At 41.2% G+C, this 21,923-nt stretch overlaps 1 protein-coding gene across 3 annotated transcripts in view; it reads right to left on the bottom strand.

The window, feature by feature from the left end:
• Nucleotides 1–21,923, bottom strand: part of CRACR2B (calcium release activated channel regulator 2B) — a 67,770-nt gene that overhangs the window by 7,468 nt on the left and 38,379 nt on the right. For all 3 annotated transcript variants that reach the window (XM_077287819.1, XM_077287821.1, XM_077287820.1), the window contains exons 5-7: nt 19,119–19,265; nt 15,561–15,651; nt 10,486–10,581 (exon numbers count right to left, since the gene is read on the bottom strand). In XM_077287819.1, coding sequence (XP_077143934.1) covers nt 10,486–10,581; nt 15,561–15,651; nt 19,119–19,265 — 334 coding nt within the window. The remainder of the gene's footprint in view (nt 1–10,485; nt 10,582–15,560; nt 15,652–19,118; nt 19,266–21,923) is intronic.

Here is a 21,923-nt window from a genome sequence, read left to right as displayed (position 1 = left end):
TACTGATAGTAGCATTACCCAAAATCCTACTCCTGTCCCGTTATTCCCAGTTTTTAGGATGAAGGTAGACATAAATCTATTGAGTCCTAAGAAGTTGATCCAGAGGAAGGCAAAAACTACATAAGGCAGATACTAATTGCCCCATATTAGAGGAAAAAAATACTTTCTGACTGCACATATGTCAGACTAATTTCCTAGAGCAACGTCCCATTTTATTCCATTTCATTTAATATATACTCAGCAATAATGCGGCTTAGGTCCATAGCCTAAACGTATCAATAACATACAGTGCCTTGCGAAAATATTCGGCCCTCTGGAACTTTTCAACCTTTTCCCACAAATGATGCTTCAAACATAAAGATACCAAATGTAAATTTTTGGTAAAGAATCAACAACAAGTGGAACACAATTGTGAAGTTGAACGAAATTTATTGGTTATTTTAAATTTTTGTGGAAATTCAAAAACTGAAAAGTGGGGCGTGCAATATTATTCGGCCCCTTTAACTTAATACTTTGTTGCTCCACCTTTTGCTGCGATTACAGCTGCAAGTCGCTTGGGGTATATCTCTATCTGTTTTGTACATCGAAAGACTGAAATTCTTGACCATTCTTCCTTGGCAAACAGCTCAAGCTCAGTGAGGTTTGATGGAGATCGTTTGTGAACAGCAGTTTTCCGCTCTTTACACAGATTCTCGATTGGATCGAGGTCTGGACTTTGACTTGGCGATTATAACACCTGGATACGTTTATTTGTGAACCATTCCATTCTAGATTTTGCTTTATGTTTTGGATCATTGTCTTGTTGGAAGACAAATCTCCGTCCCAGTCTCAGGTGTTTTGCAGACTCCAATAGGTTTTCTTCAAGAATGGTCCTGTATTTGGCTCCATCCATCTTCCCTGTCCCTGCTGAAGAAAAGCAGGCCCAAACCATGATGCCGCAGCCACCATGTTTGACAGTGGGGTGGTGTGTTCAGGGTGATGAGCTGTGTTGCCTTTACGCCAAACATATCGTTTGGCATTGTTGCCAAAAAGTTCGATTTTGGTTTCATCTGACCAGAGCACCTTCTTCCACATGTTTGGTGTGTCTCCAAGGTGGATTGTTGCAAACTTTAAACAACACTTTTTATGGATATCTTTGAGAAATGGCTTTCTTCTTGCCACTCTTCCATAGAGGCCAGATTTGTGCAGTGTACGACTGATTGTTGTCCTATGGACAGACTGTCCCACCTCAGCTGTAGATCTCTGCAGTTCATCCAGAGTGATCATGGGCCTCTTGGCTGCATCTCTGATCAGTCTTCTCCTTGTTTGAGATGAAAGTTTAGAGGGACGGCCGGGTCTTGGTAGATTTGCAGTGGTATGATACTCCTTCCATTTCAATGTGATCGCTTGCAAGGTGCTCCTTGGGATGTTTAAAGTTTTGGAAATCATTTTGTATCCAAAGCCGGCTTTAAACTTCTCCACAACAGTATCACGGACCTACCTGTTGTGTTCCTTGGTCTTCATGATACTCTCTGTACTTCAAACAGAACCCTGAGACTATCACAGAGCAGGTGCTTTTATACAGAGACTTGATTACACACATAAACTTATATTTATCATCATTAGGCATTTAGGACAACATTGGATCATTCAGAGATCCACAATGAACCTCTGGAGGGAGTTTGCTGCACTGAAAGTAAAGGGGCCGAATAATATTGCATGCCCCACTTTTCAGTTTTTGAATTTCCACAAAAATTTAAAATAACCAATACATTTCGTTCAACTTCACAATTGTGTTCCACTTGTTGTTGATTCTTCACCAAAAATTTACATTTGGTATCTTTATGTTTGAAGCATCATATGTGGGAAAAGGTTGAAAAGTTCTAGGGGGCCGAATACATTCGCAAGGCACTGTATCTGCCATTTACCTGCCTGGGTTTCCATCTTAACACAGCACATTTAAGCCGGGTTAAGATGGCAGTATTTAACAAGTGATATGAGGGCCCTGGACTATCCTGACCAGAACCTACAGCTCCATATATGCCTATGAGGCTCTTTCAGTTCGGGTTAGGAGACCTGTGGTCAGTCCAGGCATTGGGGTTAGTATACAGAACATAAAATTTGGCTGTCTGAACCCAGTCCTGCCCCACTAGTGGACAAATAGTGGGCATTTTGGACAGACATTGGCCTCTATGTAGGCTTACGCTTAATACCGGACTTTACCTCATGACCCCTTCTATCTTATAGACGAGCTCGTAATCTAAGAGATCGATTAGTTAAATTGGATTTTGGCACATCAACGATATCATTGCAAATGGCATTTAGCACACCCAGGTTTGGAAATTTTTATACTGTGATAGTGTACCTGTACAGTCAAGGGGAGAGAACAGGCAAAACATTTTGAGGAAGAAAGAACTAAAAGGTGGATTTCTGAATTTGGGGACTATACTTAAAGGTTTAAAATTTACATAATTGGCTGCCTTGAAACCCCCTTCCCCTTTTTTTGCTCTTGTTTTGACCAGTATGTTTCTATCATTTTGTTGTTTTTTTCACATTTCAGATGGTTCCCCTTTGCAGAGCCAAGTTGGAGGGGAATGGAGGAGTGGGAACTGAGTTCGATGAACATTACTGAACATAGATTATATATACGTTATGGATATCATGTATAGTCGTTTTTATATAATACAGTTTACCATGATTGACTATGTTTGTACCTCGATTCCTCCCGTTACCTTTTCTGTCCCTCTTTCTATGCTTTGCATTATAATTCTGCATTTTATATTATGGGTTGCCATATATTACTATGATGTATGCAGTCCGGGATGATTGCGATCACATGACCTAGATGGGTTGATCCCTTTACATCATGTGGGCGTTCCCTGTGCCATGGATACCACCACTGCTTTGGTGATGGCCTACAATGTTGCAATGTGTGCCATCCACGCATGTGATAGGATAGGATTGCTGTCTCCCTGACACCGTGATGCTGTTTCATCATTGGATGAGAGCGGATACACCTTTGTCACGCCTCTTCATTATCGATTTGGCGCACTTATGTTCGTGATCTGCTATTGGCTCCCCTGATGGTGCGGATTACATATTCATGATTCCCTCCGGATGGAATGGATCTTGGTAACCATGACTATGGGGATGCCATTATTAAATTGGTTGATCATCCCAAGAATTTTGTGGAAACAATAGATGTACTACCCAATAGGGGCATTGTTTTCCATCTTTTTAACTCACAATGTGTTGTTTATGTAAATCACAATTAGGGAGTATGTGCCCTTTATTGAGGTTTTTGTAAATTATGTATTTAATGAGTGGGTTTGGTTTCTATAGTGACCGGTGTAGGCGAGCTTTCCACACTATATAAGCCAGCACTTTGTGTATACTTGATGAAGACCCATCACAGGTCGAAACGTTGTATTGTGATGGTGGAGTAAACTTTATCCTTTGGAGTTCATCACCCTGGATTGGACGCCGTTTACTTACCTTTTCGCTGTTGAACCCAGCCTAAGTCTCGTGTCCCCAAATAACACTTTCCACCCTACGTGCCACTTGCATAGGCCAGATTCCTTCTGGCATCTTATTTCTATGCATGCCCCTTTCAGGTACATTTATGCCAGACACACATAGTGTCACAATGTTAATTGGCGCCATAGTAAACACAGATATGAAAGGTACTTGGCAAGTTCATGTAGGGATACGGGCGGGAACTCATGAGGCCACTGGTATATCCTGCGAAGGAGCGTTCTTATCAGCTCCATGTATCCCAGCTGTTCACCTACTACGTGCAAATAAGAACACATGTTTCAGGGTATTTCCCACTGTGATGCCATTTTACTTTATTGGAAGTTGTGTTCAAGAACTTCTAATGAAAGTATTTCATAAATCATATACACTCACCGGCCACATTATTAGGTACACCATGCTAGTAACGGGTTGGACCCCCTTTTGCCTTCAGAACTGCCTCAATTCTTCGTGGCATAGATTCAACAAGGTGCTGGAAGCATTCCTCAGAGATTTTGGTCCATATTGACATGATGGCATCACACAGTTGCCGCAGATTTGTCGGCTGCACATCCCAAAGATGCTCCATACAAGGCAGGATGGATCCATGCTTTCATGTTGTTTACGCCAAATTCTGACCCTACCATCCGAATGTCGCAGCAGAAATCGAGACTCATCAGACCAAGCAACGTTTTTCCAATCTTCTACTGTCCAATTTCGATGAGCTTGTACAAATTGTAGCCTCAGTTTCCTGTTCTTAGCTGAAAGGAGTGGTACCCGGTGTGGTCTTCTGCTGCTGTAGCCCATCTGCCTCAAAGTTCGACGCACTGTGCGTTCAGAGATGCTCTTAGGCCTACCTTGGTTGTAACGGGTGGCGATTTGAGTCACTGTTGCCTTTCTATCAGCTCGAACCAGTCTGCCCATTCTCCTCTGACCTCTGGCATCAACAAGGCATTTCCGCCCACAGAACTGCCGCTCACTGGATTTTTTTTCTTTTTCGGACCATTCTCTGTAAACCCTAGAGATGGTTGTGCGTGAAAATCCCAGTAGATGAGCAGTTTCTGAAATACTCAGACCAGCCCTTCTGGCACCAACAACCATGCCACGTTCAAATGCACTCAAATCACCTTTCTTCCCCATACTGATGCTCGGTTTGAACTGCAGGAGATTGTCTTGACCATGTCTACATGCCTAAATGCACTGAGTTGCCGCCATGTGATTGGCTGATTAGAAATTAAGTGTTAACAAGAAGTTGGACAGGTGTACCTAATAAAGTGGCCGGTGAGTGTACATGCCACAGTTTTTTCCCCAATTATGATTGATGCACACCAAAATATTATTTCACTGTATTATAAATTTAGAGCAGATTTTAAGGATCCTCGTAAAGTGGATCTGTGAGCAGATTTCACAATACAAACTTCATATATTTTTAAGTAGCTCTCTTAGACCAAATAAGGCAGGTGTACTTATTTTGATAATGTCAGAATGGCCGAATACTCATTTATAGATGTTTAATTTAATCTCTGCCCACCTAGCCTGACAGCTCCTCAGTGTCCCTCCTCCCAGCAGCTGCTCCCATCTCCAACTGCTCAGTACAAGCTGCAGCTGTCACTCAGGATGGGTGAGTGGAGCCTGAATACACGGACACATGAATTATTTCATTTTATAACTAGACTTATAGTCTCACTGATGGCAAGGCATTCTTCATATCCTCCGGGTATTGTCTCCTCTGACTAATACAAACATTACATCATGGCTGACAAAGGGTGATGTAATTAGGTGGCGTAGACACCACCGATTGAGTTGTGTTGACCGTCTCTTATTTTATGTGGATATATGCCAGCTGCCCGCTTGCTTGCCCTCTGTACCTATATTTACCATTCTGCAGGCTGTCAAACAAGTGCGATTGTAAGAGTCCATAGGATCCATATTACATGATGATAGTTTACACAATCAGCACTGTATACAGCAAAGTCCAGAACTGCACATATAAGCCATGGCAAGGATTTAATGCAAAGAGTACAACAAGAATATTGGACATATATATTCAATAACTGTCTGACAGAGTTTTTTTTAACAAAAGTGGTACAAAAAAGGAAGGGTAAAAAAAGGAGGGGCAAAAAAAAGGAGGGGTAAAAAAAGAGAGGGATAAAAAAAATGTAAGTTAAAATCTTGATTTTTCTTTTTTAGACTACAATTTTTTCAACCATTAAACCGCATGAAAAAAATAACTTCTCCAGCGAAAATGGCCAAATATGGCAACATTTAAAAAGAACACGCCCAAAGAGAGACATGACAGTATGTGATGTGTATTTTTTGGCACGTTATTTTCAAACTTTGCCTTTCTATAAATTCCTTTGTATGTCTTATGTATATGGTTTTATTACCTGAACAATAAGTGGGCTACACTTCAAACACGTAGAAAATAAAAAAAAACACAATTTTACATTATTCCTGGCATTCAAAGTTTTTCATCAGCCGGCAGCGTGGACACAGACCACAAACTCTCCCATTATCCTAAATTTTGTGTTATCACTCTCACATTCTCTCATACTGGTAACTGGAAGTTCAACATGGCAGCTCATGGTAAAAAACTCTGAGTATCTGAAAAAAAGAATGGTTGCTCTACATAAAGATGGTCGAGGCTATAAGAAGATTGCCAACACCCTGAAACTGAGCTACAGCACGGTGCCAAAACCATACAGCAGTTTAAGACGACAGGTTCCAATTTAGAACAGGCCTTGCCAAGGTCAACCACAGAAGTTGATCGCACGTGCTCAGTGTCATATGAGAGGTTGTCTTTTCAAAATAGACGTGATTTCTGCCAGCATTGCTGCAGTGGGTAAAGGTGTGAGGGGTCTGCCTGTCAGTGCTCAGACCATACGCTGCCCAATGCATCAAATTGGTTGGCATAGCTGTCATCCATAAAGGAAGCATCTTCAAAGATGATGGACAGGAAAGCCTGCAAACAGTTTGCTAAAGGGTTCAAAAGGCAGGATAGCAAGTCCTTTCAGTCCTCTCTCCATTCTGATCTTCTGCATTGTACGTGGTAGCAAGGGAATCTGAGGGAATGCATAGGCCAACCTGAAGTTACATGGGTGAGAAAATGCATCGTTTGGATCTATGGAGAAGTAAAGATAAATCTTTCTGTTCTGTCAACTCGCAAACAGGTCTATGTCTGGATGTCCCAATTTCTCGGTTATTAATTGTAACATTTTTGTATTGAGGCTCCATTCCCCTGGATTTTTATCCGATCTGCTTAGGAAGTCTGCTTGAATATTGTCAGACCCCTTTAGGTGAAGGGCCAACAAGAACAGGAGATGACATTCTGCTTAACAGAAGATTCTTACGAGACTTCTCGCAGATTCCCGTACTTTGTGCTGCCCTGATGACATAAGTGGACCACTGTGGTCATATTGTCTGAATAAATTCTGACACTAGTTCCCTCTAGTACAGATCTTGCTGCTCTTAGGGCTTCCTCTACGGCTCTTAATTCTCTGAAATCTATGGACTGTCCATACATCCATTTTGGTCAGACCCCTTGGAATACATCCTGAGATGTAACCGCTCCCCAACTGCTTTTGCTAGCATCTGTAGTCACCGAAGAGAGAGGATGTTGAATTCAAGATATTCCCTTCGCCAGATTTAATTGGTTGAGCCATCAGTCGAGAGATATTTTTACGAGGTGAGGTAGGGAGATTCTTCTGCTAAGTGAGCCTGGAGTTTTGTCCCAGCAAGAAAGAATGAATTCAGGAGAACCCTTGTATGAGCCTGGGCCCAGGGAAACGCTTGAATGCATGAGGTCATCAACCCCAGGCCCGACATTGCAAATGTTATGGATATCCTCTTTAGGTTCCTTAGGATACGAATTTTGGGTCTTACATGTATCCGCTTGGTCACTGTAAGAGATACGGTATCTGGTCCTGAAAATTTAGGAGGATCCCTAACAAGACATTCTTGGTTGAAGGAGTCAGATCAGATTTCTTCTGATTTATAATCCAACCTAAGGATGTTAAGAGTGTGGAGAACTGACTGGAGCTGATCTTTGAGACAGGGAACAAAAGGAGCTATGATGAGGAAATCGTCCATGTAGGGGATGATGCAAATATGTTCCTTCCTGATAAACTCTACCACCTCTTCCATGAATGAATGGGAATGTTCAGGGAGCTGAGAAAATCCCTTAGGGAAGGACCCTGAACTGAAAGTGGCATACTTTTTGATCTAGGGTGACCGCAAATCTTAGACATCTCTGATAATCTGGATGAATGGGTATGTGGTAGCATGCACCTTGAATATCTATAGTACCCATGGCCAAGTCTTTCACAACTAATGGGACTGTGGATTTTACAGATTCCATTTTGAACCTTCTGTACATTATGTACTAATTCAGGCGTTTCAGGATTATAATGAATCGGTAGGCCCTGTTTCTTTTTTTTTACGAGGAACAACAGGAAATAATGGCCCCTGTCCTGTTCCACTTCTGGAACTGGGGAGATCACTGATGATGTTAGCATATCCTGGAGTACTGACACGATCTTTTATAACTTCACTGATAGAAGAGAATGTTACTTCCAGCCTCTGTGGGGGAAAAGAAAATAACTCGATTTTTGTTCCCATTCAGACTGAGGCACAAATTTTTTGATCCCGTGTTATCTTCTGCCACTGAACCCTGAAATGTTTCCCCCTACCTGTTTGGAGTCATTGTCTTTCAGAACGTTAGCTCTGAAAAATACTATTTCCCCTTCCACCTTTGGGGTAGTGCCAACATACTGTTTTACCTTTCCTTCTGTACTGAAGGATTTGCATTTGTAGAGGACGAAATGGTGTGCTTTTGAAGGTTTTTGGCTCAGGAAGAGACTTCCTTTTATCTGCTGCTTTCTCTAACAGATCGTGCAGAGCTGGACCAAACACATACTCTCCTCTGAAGGGCATAGAGTATAATTTTGACTTGGATAAAATGTCCCAGCTCCACATTTTTAACCAAAAACTCTTCTTGTGGTGTTTGAGAGAACAGAAGCCCTTGTTGCTATCCGGACAGACTCTGAGGAAGCATTTGCTAGGAATCCTGTTTCCTTCTGTTAGAGAGGTAACAAGGCCAGTAGATCTTCTCTAGGGGTGCCTCCCCTGATATGATCCTCCATCTGCTGTAACAAACGGAACATGGCTCTTGTGATGCAGATGGACACAACGTCTCAAAGTGGCTGCAGATGTCTTCCATGACTTTCTGAACAGGCTACCCATTTTGCGGTCTAGTGGATCCTTAAGTTGGGAGGAGTCTTCAAAGGGTCTTCTTGGCTACTTTGGCCACCTGAATATCCACTTTAGGAAATTCCGTCCAGCATTTGGATATGTCATCATCCAGAGGGAAGTGGTCTTCCAAACCTCCTGGGATGTTCAGTCATCTTTCCAGGAACTCCCATTCATCCAGAACTTAATTTTGTGCATTGTCATGGATGGGAAACACTATCTTCCTTCTTGATCTTAAACTTCCAAACATCTCATCCTGGACTGTAGGGGTTGTTTTCTCCTCTTTTATTACCATTGTATTCCTAACAGCGACTAACAACTCCTCCATGTCTTCAGAAGAAAAAAAAAATGTTAGCATCCTGTTCAGCACTATAATTTGGAGTAACACTAGCTTCCTCCAAAAATTTCTCGGGAATCAATATTTCTACATCCTAGTCTGAACTCCCATCAGCGGGCATATTTCCTCTTTTTCAACCCCGCAGGACCTTCAATATAGGTTTGGGAGAAAGTGGCTAAAGATGATTTTATCTTCTGACGTACGATTCCTCTAACCTCTTCCATCAAAGAGGGTTGTTCATCTCTGAAGATTTTCTCCATGCACGGCTGGCATAAAGCTTTTTTGTGGGAAGATGGAAGCTTATTACAAATGGCACATTTGCGACTTGTAGCTTTCTCTTTGGACTTTTACTCTTTAAAAGATTTATCTAGGACTATATTCGTTTTTTTAAACTCCTAGTAAAAAAACTAAGGTAGATGTCGCTTGCTAAGGGTGGTAACTGACCACTTCTGCCAGCAATTCAGCTGCTCCATATCAACAGAGCAGCTCTTCTTCTGCTCTGCTCTGTTGGGCCTTGGCTGCCAACATTATTCTGATTGACAGCTGGCTCCCCAGATAGGCTACTTTCACACTAGCGTCGTGCACTGCACGTCGCTATGCGTCGTTTTGTAGAAAAAACGCATCCTGCAAAAGTGCTTGCAGGATGCGTTTTTTCTCCATTGACTTGCATTAGCGACACAGTGTGACGCATTGCCACACGTCGCAACTGTCGTGCGACGGTTGCGTCGGACCGTCGCCACCAAAAAACGTTGCATGTAACGCGGCCGGAACTCCGCCCCCTCCTCCCCGCACCTCACAATGGGGCATCGGATGCGTTGAAAAACAGCATCCGCTGCCCCCGTTGTGCGGCGCTTCCACAGTATGCGTCGGTGTGCCGCAACGTCGCATTGCGACGTGCAGTGCACGACGCTAATGTGAAAGTAGCCTTAGGCAGAAGGAAGCAGGCGGTCGATCAGCATGACATTGGCCATCACACCCCGTCAACAGAGCAAGACGTATAAGAAGCCGCTGTTCTATCGTCATGATGTAAGCGGAAGCCGCAGAATCACTGGCAGGAATGGTACGTGACTGCTCTTTACTGACAGAGATCTGCGCTAGGCAGAACAGGCTGGTAGTTAGCAACTACCTGCCTGTTAATTATTTACCGTGGACCTAAGGACTAATATAGTCCTGGATAATCCCTTTAAGGAATTGGACTGGTCCCAAAATATTTCATAGATTTCTTAAAAATGAACAAGTGTTTAGTCATTTAAACATAAATGATTTATCATCCATTAATTATTCCAATTTTCATACATGAAGTTACCCAGGACACCGAGCCCCCACTCTCCATATATTTCTGTTATCACTGGCAGAGAATATGTGTTGTGGTTGAAGGGTATAATAGTGTTGTGTTACGGGCACTGTACCTGTCTCTGGCGGAGAGCGATGCCCTCGAGCTCTTGTTCTTTTATCAGCAGTTCTCGCTGAAGACTTGTGTGTCTGTCCTGTTGTTTCATGGAGTCCTGCACAATGGGACAAGACATGTCAACTGGAAATTCTCAATGGCATTTAGAGTAATCATAGTAAAAGCGGAAATTTTTGTGTGCATCAAAAATTAGATTTTTTGTTGTTGTTAAATGCCAAGTCAATATCATCATGGATCATGTGAATCCAAATCCCCAACTATTCATGGATAGTAGCTATTGGTGTAGGGGCTACTCTGATATTGATGGACTATCCTTATAATAGGTCATCAATATCAGAAGAGGGGAGGGCCCACGCAGCATCATCACCAATCAGCCATTACCAGCTCCGTCAGCAGGTGGATATACACCGTGTACAGAGCACAACATCATTGCTCCATCACACTATGTAGAGGCCGCTCCAGGGTACTGCAGATCAGCTCCTATTCATTTTCTAAATATACAAAAGTGTTTTTCAGGGACGTATTCTAGATGGCCTCACCGGATCAAATTTTAACATTTGTCCTTACAGGTGGTTGTTCCTCAATCACTGCCATTATTTTTCCCCCCAAAGTTAAAATTTTGCAACTTATTGCTTTTATTTTCTTCCCACTCATCTCCAGTATACTGTTATTTTTTTTAAATTGCCATACGGTTCCAAAGATATGGCCCTTTTTATATAGTGTTAATTTTTATGGTCTTTGCCAAGGGGGTGGTGCTCACAGGGTAATTATGCAGAGAAGCCTAAAGACACGCCCCAGAGGATCCTGTAGGCGACAACCCCTTGTTACAGACCATATAAATTAGCTATGAATGTATGTATTACACACATATGTATACATATGTGCAAGATATATACGTATGTTCACACAGAAATTATATAAGAGCATACATTGGCCACTTTTTGTCTGGTGAAAGATCATCTTTAACCTATAAGACACTTTAATATACATGGAATGGCATCGCTATTTTCCTGCATTATTTTCATCTATGGCTATGCCAACAGGCAGCATCACATGGCTGGGCACAAAGAAATGTTGGACAGGTGATGCAGTTGTGCAAACAAGCACACGATTGTATCGCTGCAGACATTCCTCTACCCTACATTGTGGCCTCCGGGTTTCATTGGTTCACAAGTAGGAAATTCCCTCCATGGGAGACATAACTTGGCAAATAAAATCAGCCTCCTAGATAGTGAATATAATTTAACCATCGTGGTTTTCTTTACTAAAAAAAAAATAAATAAAAAAATTCCCATAATACTATTGTCAAAAAACTACCAATGTGGATTCTGTAAAGAAAAAAATAATAATGTATTTACTCATTGTGTTGTGTAATATTTTGTAGCACAAAGCGGTATTCTGTGTCACGGAGTTAGGCCGGGTATTGTATGGATAACACACTGACCAATGTAATCCAATAGGGCTGTTCTGATGATCGGGTTTTTTTTTATCACGGACTGAGTACAAAATAAAGATAAAAATCGCAGCATGCACTAATCTCCCATTTTTCAAGTGACGTTCACTCATTCAAGTCTATGGGTGTGCAAAAAAAATAAAAAAATCGGATCCACTACGGAACGTTCACATTGCAGCCGTTTTATATGAATATATTCCAATTATTAATATAAGAAACAGTTTGGTCTTGAACATGTTTTTTTTTTTTTTTTTTCATTTTTTTCTCTTTTTCCAAGGGCCATAACCTTTTTACTTTTCTATCCACATAGACATATCAGGGCTTGTTTTGTGCGGGACGAGTTGTACACCATTCATTTTACCACATTGTGTACTGGTGGAAAACAATTTCCAAGTATGGTGAAATTGTAGAAAAAAAAAACAAACATGCGTAGTAAAAATGACCCCACAATATGATTCTGCTTATCAGTACGGTTACAGCGACACCAAACAGTATTTGTATTATTTTAGTGGGGATAGAAAGAAATAAGCACTTTGAAAAAAAAAAATATACGTTTTTGATTGCGTCACCATTTTGTGAGTCTTGTATCGTTTTGATTTTTCACCTGATTGAGATATGTGAGGGCTTATTTCTTGCAGGGCGAGACAAAGATTTTATTGATTTAATTTCGGGATAGATATAACATTTTAATCGCTTGTTACAGCATTTTTTGTGGTTTACCAGTGACCCTCGAAAAAAAAAAAGTAACAAATGATCTAATTTTTTTTTTGTTTATGGTGTTTACCAATCTGGTCAATTATTTTTATATTTTGATACATGTATTTCTTTTATGTTCTTCATTTTCAATGGGGGAAGGGTTAATTTGATTTATTTATTTTTTTTTAATTATTACTCTGAATTGTATTAATTAATTAATCCCCTTAATAGACTATCTGATTGCTTGAACTATATGCAGAAATATCACGGAATACAGTAAAAGTCTCCTTTGAAGCTCGGCTACAGGCAGGGTTTCAAGGGAGCTCCATCATGACAAGCATGGAGGTCTTCAATAACCCATTGATGACCTGCGATCACTTCACAATGGCCCATGGCGCACTGTTAATTCCGCTGTCAGGTGGCACTCCACTGTACCCACCCGCGGCTGTTATAGGCAGGTCCTCATTACCTGCCGAATACAGGGTGAGCCATACACCCACTACTGACTTGTGCCGTACATATACACTGGATATCAATAAGGGCTTAAGTGTTGATGTATAGAAACGGATTACTTTTTAAATGAAAAAAAAAAAAACAGCTGATTTTTCACGAGTTCCTCTGAACTTGGCCTTAAATCGTGAGTCACAAAATGTACATTAGTCACGAAATCTGAATGTTCAGCAGTGAATGCGGAGCTGCAACACAAACCTGTATTGTAATGTATTTAACACATGATTACAGGACTTTGTGTCGCCACAAAGAATATTCTGAGTCACAGAAGAAAAGGTCAATCATTCCTTGAATCAAAGTAAAGATCTCAGGCATGTGCTTACCCCGCCACACCCCACCAAATGCGGAACCTCTGCTGTGTGCAACACTGCACAGCAGCTTTAGGCTGTGTGCACACGTTGCGGATTTTTCGCTATAAAAACGCTTAAAATACGCATACATATGCATCCCATCATTTATAATGCATTCCACAATTTTTGTGCATATGTTGCGTTTTTTTCCGCGAAAAAAGCTGGAGCATGTTCATTAATTTTGCGCTTTTTTTTGCGGATTTCCCACTATATTATTGCATCCCAGAACCTCCAGAAAAAAATGCAAAAAAATCCGCAAAAAATCCGCATGCGGATTTCTTGCAGAAAATGTCCGGTTTTGTTCAGGAAATTTCTGCAAGAAATCCTGACGTGTGCACATAGCCTTAGGGTTGTTTTCACATGTATCAGAATTCTGACAGATTTTCTGACTGGATTTCCGCAAGTCAAATCTGCAACAGAATAAGTCGGCAGCAAAGTGGATGATATTTGAAGATATTTTATCCATCTGCTGCAATTATTTTTCATGCAGAAAGTGACATGCTGCAGGTTTAAGGCTACATTCCCACGATCAGTTTTTAGTGGGTTTTTAATGGTGCAGATTTTCTGCACCCATTAAGTAAAATAGTTTTTTTTTTTTTTTTTTTTAATTCGCAGCATAAAAAATACTCACCAAAAACCCATCATGAGAACATAGTCTAAGGTTACTTTCATCCTTTGCGGCTGCACTGCATGCTTTTTTGCTCCAATCACAATGGAATCGTAATATTTTTGCAGCGATTTTGTGCTAGCAAAAAATGAAACGCAGCACAGCTGCAATGTGTGACTGCAGCCTAAAAATCTCAACCGCATGGCAATTTATTTTGTAGGTTTGAGAGCTGAATTGGTTGGTCAGAGACTTTCCCTATTGAGTCAGACTCCAAAAAAATCTGTAGATTTCCCTATGGCAAAATCTCCAAGTCCAGAGAAAAAAAAAACCTCTACCTAATCACCTACTCTGGCACCCCTGTGGCAATACTCCTCCAAAATCCTCCACCAGCCTCTGTACACCCATCATATATGACCACTGCAACCGATCATAGGCTGCAGCAGTCACATCTATACGCTGGAGGCTGGTGGGGTCCAAGCTTGTATTAATAGGGCTCCCTGCCTCTTGTGTGTCTATGGTGGTTCTCACTTCGTCGCTCCTGACGAGTAGGAGGTGTGATGAAGAAAATGGCAAAACGTGCGTAGGGGCAGTGGGATAGGACCTTTCTAACTACATTTTTTAAGTATCTACCCCTGTACATATTAGTACTCTTTATTTCGCCACATGCACTTTACTTAGCTCTCATTTCCTACAACAGATCAGGGGCATACAGCATGGAATGGTCTTAAATTGTGGTTTGCCAGGTTCTTTGTTATCATGATTAGACCGACACAATATTTCATTCTTTCATTCTTGTGCAATTGATGTATATTTAGTTATTGTTCATGCACACATTGATTGGGTGGCATGTTCAATTAAGGATCCTTATTTTCCCGCGTTTGTAGAGGTACTCTATTATTTTAAATGTGTGTGTTATAATTCTAATAGAGTATTTTTAGACCATATAGACATATTTATGTCTTTCTGGATGCTTTACGTTTGTCAGTCTGGGATTTTGTCGTTATCTGTATATTGAGTTTAGGCTAAACTTAGGTTTCACTTCATTTGGGAAAAATTGTATTTAATGCTTTCCGGCATTAGAAAAACCCAGATCTCTACAATTGGAGCTCAATTATCAAAACTCGACAGCAATCATCGGCAACCAATAATAATAAATGATTGTCTTTGTTGTCTATAGCAATCAATTGTTTTGTGACACATTATACTTTACACTGTACACTTACTATCAATGTACTTTGCTGGATTTCAAGGAGGAAACACATTCAAGTGTTTTAAAGGTTTACTTCCAATAAATCCATGTTTTTTGCTACAATCTTTCGAAATTGCATCAAAAACTGCGCAGTTTTGCAGAGATTTCGGAAAACAGTTGAAAAAGAAAAAAATGCCAACATGGCCACATTGTGTGAACACATCCTTATTTTTTCTGAATGACTCATCAATGTCATGTTATCGGAGCCTACCTTTCGGAGATGCCGTTCTTTCTCTAGTTTAATTTGTTGCTCCATCTCATCATACAGACTCCGCACCTCTCGCCCGTGATCTATCTCTTTCCTGCAGTGCACAAAATTACATGGAGATCATGAGCTAAATGCAACAGCCAAGCTATGGCTCATCTTTTATCATGAGCTTACCATAGATATAATACACATAATAATGGAGAGTGTCGTGCTTTTAATCCTCTAAGGCAGTGTTCCCCAACTCCGGTCCTCAAGAGCCACCAACAGGTCATGTTTTCAGGATTCCCTTAGTATTGCAAAGGTGATAATTGCATCACCTGGACAGGCAAGCATTCATTCACCTGTGCAATGCTAAGGAAATCCTGAAAACATGACCTGTTGGCAGCTCTTGAGGACCGGAGTTAAAGAACACTGCTCTAGGGTTAGGGAAGAGTCAGATGGCCATATAACGTGGACAAGGATCATAGCGCAATGCTCGGACTGGCCAGCGGCTCTCCCGACTGGAGCATGACCGCTATACAGAAATTTATGCTGCCACACTCAGGTCGGGAGAGCCAATGGCCAGTCCGAGCATTGCGCTATGATCCTCGTCTAAGTTTTTGGCCATCTGACTCCTCCCTTATAAACATTTTCATAAGCTTAGGCATTTCCCAGTGACAAATAGAAGGAAGACTTTTCAAGCTATGTAGGAGACTTGTCGGACCTTACAAGACTCTTGACAGAGCTAGCCTTTTTGGGAAGATGTTGCATAGGTTTAAAGGGGTATTCCAGCCTAAACCAGTTATCACCTTACCATTGAGTAGGTGATAGTTATCAGATTGGTAAGGGTCCCACCAAGTGCTAGAAAAAAGGACTTCAGACCGCCATTCCATGATGATTCTCCTCTGACCACATGACTGTAGACAGGTGTTGTTGTATGGTGTTGTATGACCTCTACTGCTCCGAGGAAAGCAGAGAGCAGTGCTTGGCTATCACCAGGTGTCTACAATGTCGCAGACTTGAATGAAGGAGCAGCAGGGCACCTGTATGACCAACCACCCCATTAAACTCCTCCTGAGCGTGGTGGCCAGGGTGAGAAACCACACCAAACTAGAAGTTATCACTGATCAGAAAATTTGTGGAAACAGCTCCCGCCATCCAATATACGTCTGTTTCATTCTGGTTTCCTGGGCAATCCACTCCACAGTGCTCGGATGAGGCTTGTCGATCTAGCAAAGTGAAAAGCAAAATATTCTATATGGTGACTTTATTAAAATAATGGCGTGGACATAGAAAAATACCCAATGCATATCAAGTCTGGCTGACTCAGTCGTAGATAAACTTTATGAACTAGACTAGAAACGAGTCAGATATCTTTTTATGCCCATGATGCTATTTTAATGGAGTCACAATAAATAATTTCTTGCTTTTCATTCACTTTGCTAAATGGAAAAAACCTTTCTCATTACTTTAATAAAGGTTGCCACCCATCCACTGGAATGCACCTTTTAGGTGATGTTTTATCAGTTTCATATAATTTCTGTTTATCGGTCTACCCGTTCTTTATGATCCGCAAGCGACTTTCGACTAACATCCACACTAATCCGTACCTCCCACTCCCAGGTCCAAGACTTAGCCTGAGTTGCGTCAATCCTCTGGAATGCTCTACCCAAGACGTTAGGACCAACCACAACTTACTCAAGTTGCGCTCCCTAAAAGCACATTGTGTAGGGCGTCCTATCTCGTTCCCTAATCAACGTCCTTTTATATAGCGTCCATTCTCTATTTCTCTGAACATACCGTAATTCTCCATCATACTCCACCACACCCAAAAGCACCACAAATATTGGTTGGTGATTAGCTCATGCAACCTTCATCTATCCCCCATTCCATCAAGATGCATATAATATGCCTTATTGAAGAGGGTTTTAAAAAAAAAAAAGTCTGCTTTGCTTTTGTCTGGAAACAGCTCCACTTTTGCCCACAGGATGTGCCTGGTATTGCAGAAAGTGTTAAAGCTTCATAAAAAAAAATAATAATATTTTTAATTATTTTTGAAACTTGGACAGAGACTTCCGACTCTATACCTATGCTGTATAGAAAAATAATAACTATTTTAGAATTTTGCAAAGCTTTTTTGACCTCACACCTTTGACGTTCTGTTGGATTTTAGGGTATTCCCAGGTTCTATAATACTACAGGATCTATACTAACTCGCCCATTTCCAGTTGGCTCTGCGCCGCTCCAGCTCTACACTTCTTTATGTTATGTATGTGTAACCTTTATCCTTAATAGACAGAGTTACAAGCACGATGGTTCGATAGTTATCAGACGAAGACACTGTCGATATCATAAAAAGATATGGTATCCACACAAGGAAGATACCGCTGACCGTCCTTCCCTGCTGAGTCACTGGCAAGTACCTGCGTTCAGCGTAGGCACTTATTTTTACAGTACACACACCGGCACTATATAAACTGGGAGCAGTCCTGCTTTGTAGAACAATGACATTATTATACACCCGTCTACCTTTGTGAATTAATTGGCTTCCTCCACAATAAAACTACAAAGAGTGTAAATTAATGGGAGAAGCATTTATTATGACATCCTCATATTCACTCTTCAGTCTCATATGCACAAAATCCAAGGGGTGTCATTACAGGGAATCTGTCACCAGGTTTTGCACCTAATCTGAGAGCAACATTAGGTAGGGGAAGAGACCCTGATTCCAGCAATGTGTCACTTACTGGGCTACTTGCTATAGTTTTGATAAAGTCACTGTTTTTACAGCAGGAGATGATCAATAGAGGATCGTCTAACCCCACCACCACCACCGATTGGCAGCTTTCTACCTGTGTACACAGAAAGCAGCCAATCAGTGTGGTGTGGGTGGGGTTATACAGAGCTCAGCATTTAGATAACTGCTAGACGTGCAGCAGAGAAAACGGTGATTTTATCAAAACTACAGCAAGCAGCCCAGTAAGCGATACATTATTGGAATAAGGGTCTCTGTCCTTACATCATGGGGCTCTCACATGGGGTAGTAGAAATCTATGGACAGATTCCCTTTAAATTAGAATAGCCCCCCACCTCTTCAGCTCCGCTTTCAAGAATACGCTGCAAAAAAATGAGCGGTGCAAGATAAGTGACATCTTGTGGAAACCGTCCAAATGCTCCTTCTGCCATTGAGACGAGACAAGCCGAGCACTGCCGTACTGGAGGAAATCAGGAAGAGGAGATGGAAGTTTGTTTCTTTTTTTTTTTTTTACCCCAAAACATTTTCACGAAACTGCAGATAGGGAAAGGGGTCCCTTTAATGATTTCAAAGGAAGAAACATAACCCCGAGATAATTATCCAATACCAGTCTAATAACTCCGCATCCAAAAGTCACAAAGCAGCTCGTCATGTAACCAGCACATTTTATAATTAATTATCCGATCCGGTGGAATAATTATAAAGAAAGGCTTAATAGCTGTCCGCAAAAATCAGCTGGTGTAGAACTCTAGGAACCTGCAAGGTCAGACCTGTCGCTGCACAGTCATGCAATAGTTAAGGAGGAGTAGATTTGGGGAAATACACACCTTTTTAAAGCCTGTTCCAGAGTCTCTTTTTCGCGATGCACATCCCGGATGTCAGAGGAAAAGCCGAAGAGAAGGTCTTCAAAGTTTGTAAGCAAGTCGGGACACTCCTTGCGTAGACGGTTCCACAGATACCGGCTCTGCCTGTGTCTTAGGAAAACAATGCACAAACCAATAAGTTAGATAAGGGAAGTAATGCATAAATATGACATACATAGGATGGGTGCTACTAGCCTAAGGAAACTTGGGAGGACGACTGACACATCTTGCCAAAAAACACTTGGCACCTGTACAAATTGTCATAAGTATTCCGCTTCTGTTCACTTCAGCCGTCTGCTCCTTGACTCAACACTTAGCGTGAAGCCACCATGCAGGCTGGCCATGTACTGGGCACACTGCATCGTGTAGATCACAGTATACCCATAAACATAAATATATGAAGATTTAACACACAAAAAGAGCGAGAGCTCCAGGTGGAAACAATACGAGATTACGTATATTGCACGTAGTCCTGATATAGCAGTTGGATCCTCGTGGGCGGGGACAGACATCATTGGTGCAACCTGTGCAGCCACACATAGGCCCAAGAGATAAGAGAGCCCACTACTGCCTCCAAAGCAGGTCTAATTGAGCATTATGGTGAGCTATTCGTCTGCAAAGGGCCCCATATATTGTCCTTACACAGGGGCCCTCCACTGTCTGTGTCTGCCAATGTTCATGGGGTTCCACTGAACTTAGAGCACTAAAGGGTCTTTGCGGAGTTAAATGGGCTTTCTCAACTCTAAGATCCTACCCCAACATGTATCAGGTGCTCCACTTAGAAATTTAGAACAGTTCTTCTGATAAACTATGCTGCCTACCCATGTGCTGATCATTGCAGTAGTTTAATTGTCCATGGTTACAACAACTAACACTATATGAGTTGTCGTAACCATGGATATCTAGGTTATTGCAATGCCCTGCACATGGGGTAAGTGACATAGCTTATCAGAAGAACTATACTACATTTCTAACTAAATGTAGTTGGTAATATTTTCTTTAAGACCAGGTAAACAGAACCATAGTAATTCAAAAGTTACACCTAGAATACATACTGAACAAGGCCTTATAGGAAGTGCATGCTAAATGCAGTTTCATCAATGAGGATGGACATACATATAATCCTCCTTTTTACTGACCAGAGATGTAAGTGACTAGCACCCATGCAGCAGCTGTCGGTTGTACACTACAGTTGACACCCTGCTGCATCACTCACGATCGGTGTTAGCACTGACCATGGCCAATTAACCCCTTAAATGTTGCTATCGATAGTGGCAGTGGCTTCTAGATGGTTAACAGAGTGTGAGATCTCCCACTTTAACCCCATCGGCACCCTGCAATAGTGATTGTGTAGTCCTGATGGTTGCTATGAAAATCTAAGTCATGGCCTCTGGGTCTGCCAGCTATTACGATGCTAGCAACATTATAGTGGCAAAAATAAAAAAAAATTCTTCCTGTCTTTCCACTTTACGTTCATTCCTAAAAAACACCCAAAGGGAATACTAACTACCTAACAGCAGTTTTGAATATGTTGAGAGGCTCTTGTTTTCAAAATGGTATCACGTCTGTGGGGGGTTTTAATATATAGCTCTCCCCAAATCTTGTTAAAACTGAATAGATCCTAGAAAAAATAAGATTTAAAATTTCTGTGAAAAAAAGTGAAAAAAAATTGCTGCTACATTTTTAAACCATCCAACATCCTAACAAAATAAAAGGACATTTGACAAATGGTGTTGAACTAAGGTAGAATGAGGTAAATGCTATATATTAACTATTTTGTGTGGTATGATGATCTGGATTAAAAAAAGGTGTAAAAATATTCAAAGTTTTAAATTTAACAAAAAAAATGTGTAAAATTTGTGGTATCATCATAAATAAATGCAAAACATATTGATCTAAATTTGATACTATCATAAAGTACAATGTGTCATGAAAAAAAAAAATCTCAAAGTCACTGGGGTACTCCAAAACATTTCAGAGTTCTTGACACATAAAGTGATATGTCGGATGTGAAAAAATTTGCTAACATTTTTAAGAAAAAATTGCTAAGGAAATGGGCTAAGATTGGCTCTGTGTTGTCTCAACAATCAGAGCAGTCACAACATACAACAAAATGGCGTCACCCGTGGAATTGACACGATAAAAAGGCATTTCCTATGTGAAATGGAAAATGTTCAAGCATATCACAATGTCTCCAGCTTGACTCGCGTTTCACCCTTGCTAGCTTCTTCTGGGGCGCTCTAAAAGAAGCTGGAAATAGTGAAACTCAGGTCAGGATGTACAAGTTATGCAATAGGCAAATTTAGATTTCGTTTCTTTTAAGTAGAATAAACACCTTGTGTTTTAGTACCTTGATACTGCAGTACATCACAATTGAGAAAGGTGTATTTATTGTGTCAGCTCCACAGGTGAGGCTTTTTTGGTGTAAGAAGGGTAAGCTCAGATTGAAGAAACAAGAAGATACTGATGATCCCTGGGGGCTGAATCTTACAATTAGGCCAGGATTCACTTGGGCGTATTTCACGGTCTGTGTACTGTATCTAATGGCCGATTTGGCGATGGGTATCCGAACTCAAACCCAGGGGACTGGTTGCAGAGATGAGGTGCTTTAAACACAGCAGGGTACGGAGCAGACACAGTGGTGTAAGCAGGGGAAGACCCAGACAGAAGACGTCCCCTGTGCAAGAAGAGTATATTTGTCTGCTGCAGCTCAACAGCTCATAATAAAGTACCCCTTTAAGTGTCAGTGACAACAGTGGCTACCTGGTT

Source organism: Ranitomeya variabilis, chromosome 2, assembly GCF_051348905.1.
Source record: "Ranitomeya variabilis isolate aRanVar5 chromosome 2, aRanVar5.hap1, whole genome shotgun sequence".
Lineage (NCBI taxonomy): Eukaryota > Metazoa > Chordata > Amphibia > Anura > Dendrobatidae > Ranitomeya > Ranitomeya variabilis.
The sequence above is the reverse complement of the archived record's forward strand: the minus strand, read 5'-3'. Positions and strand labels throughout refer to the sequence as shown.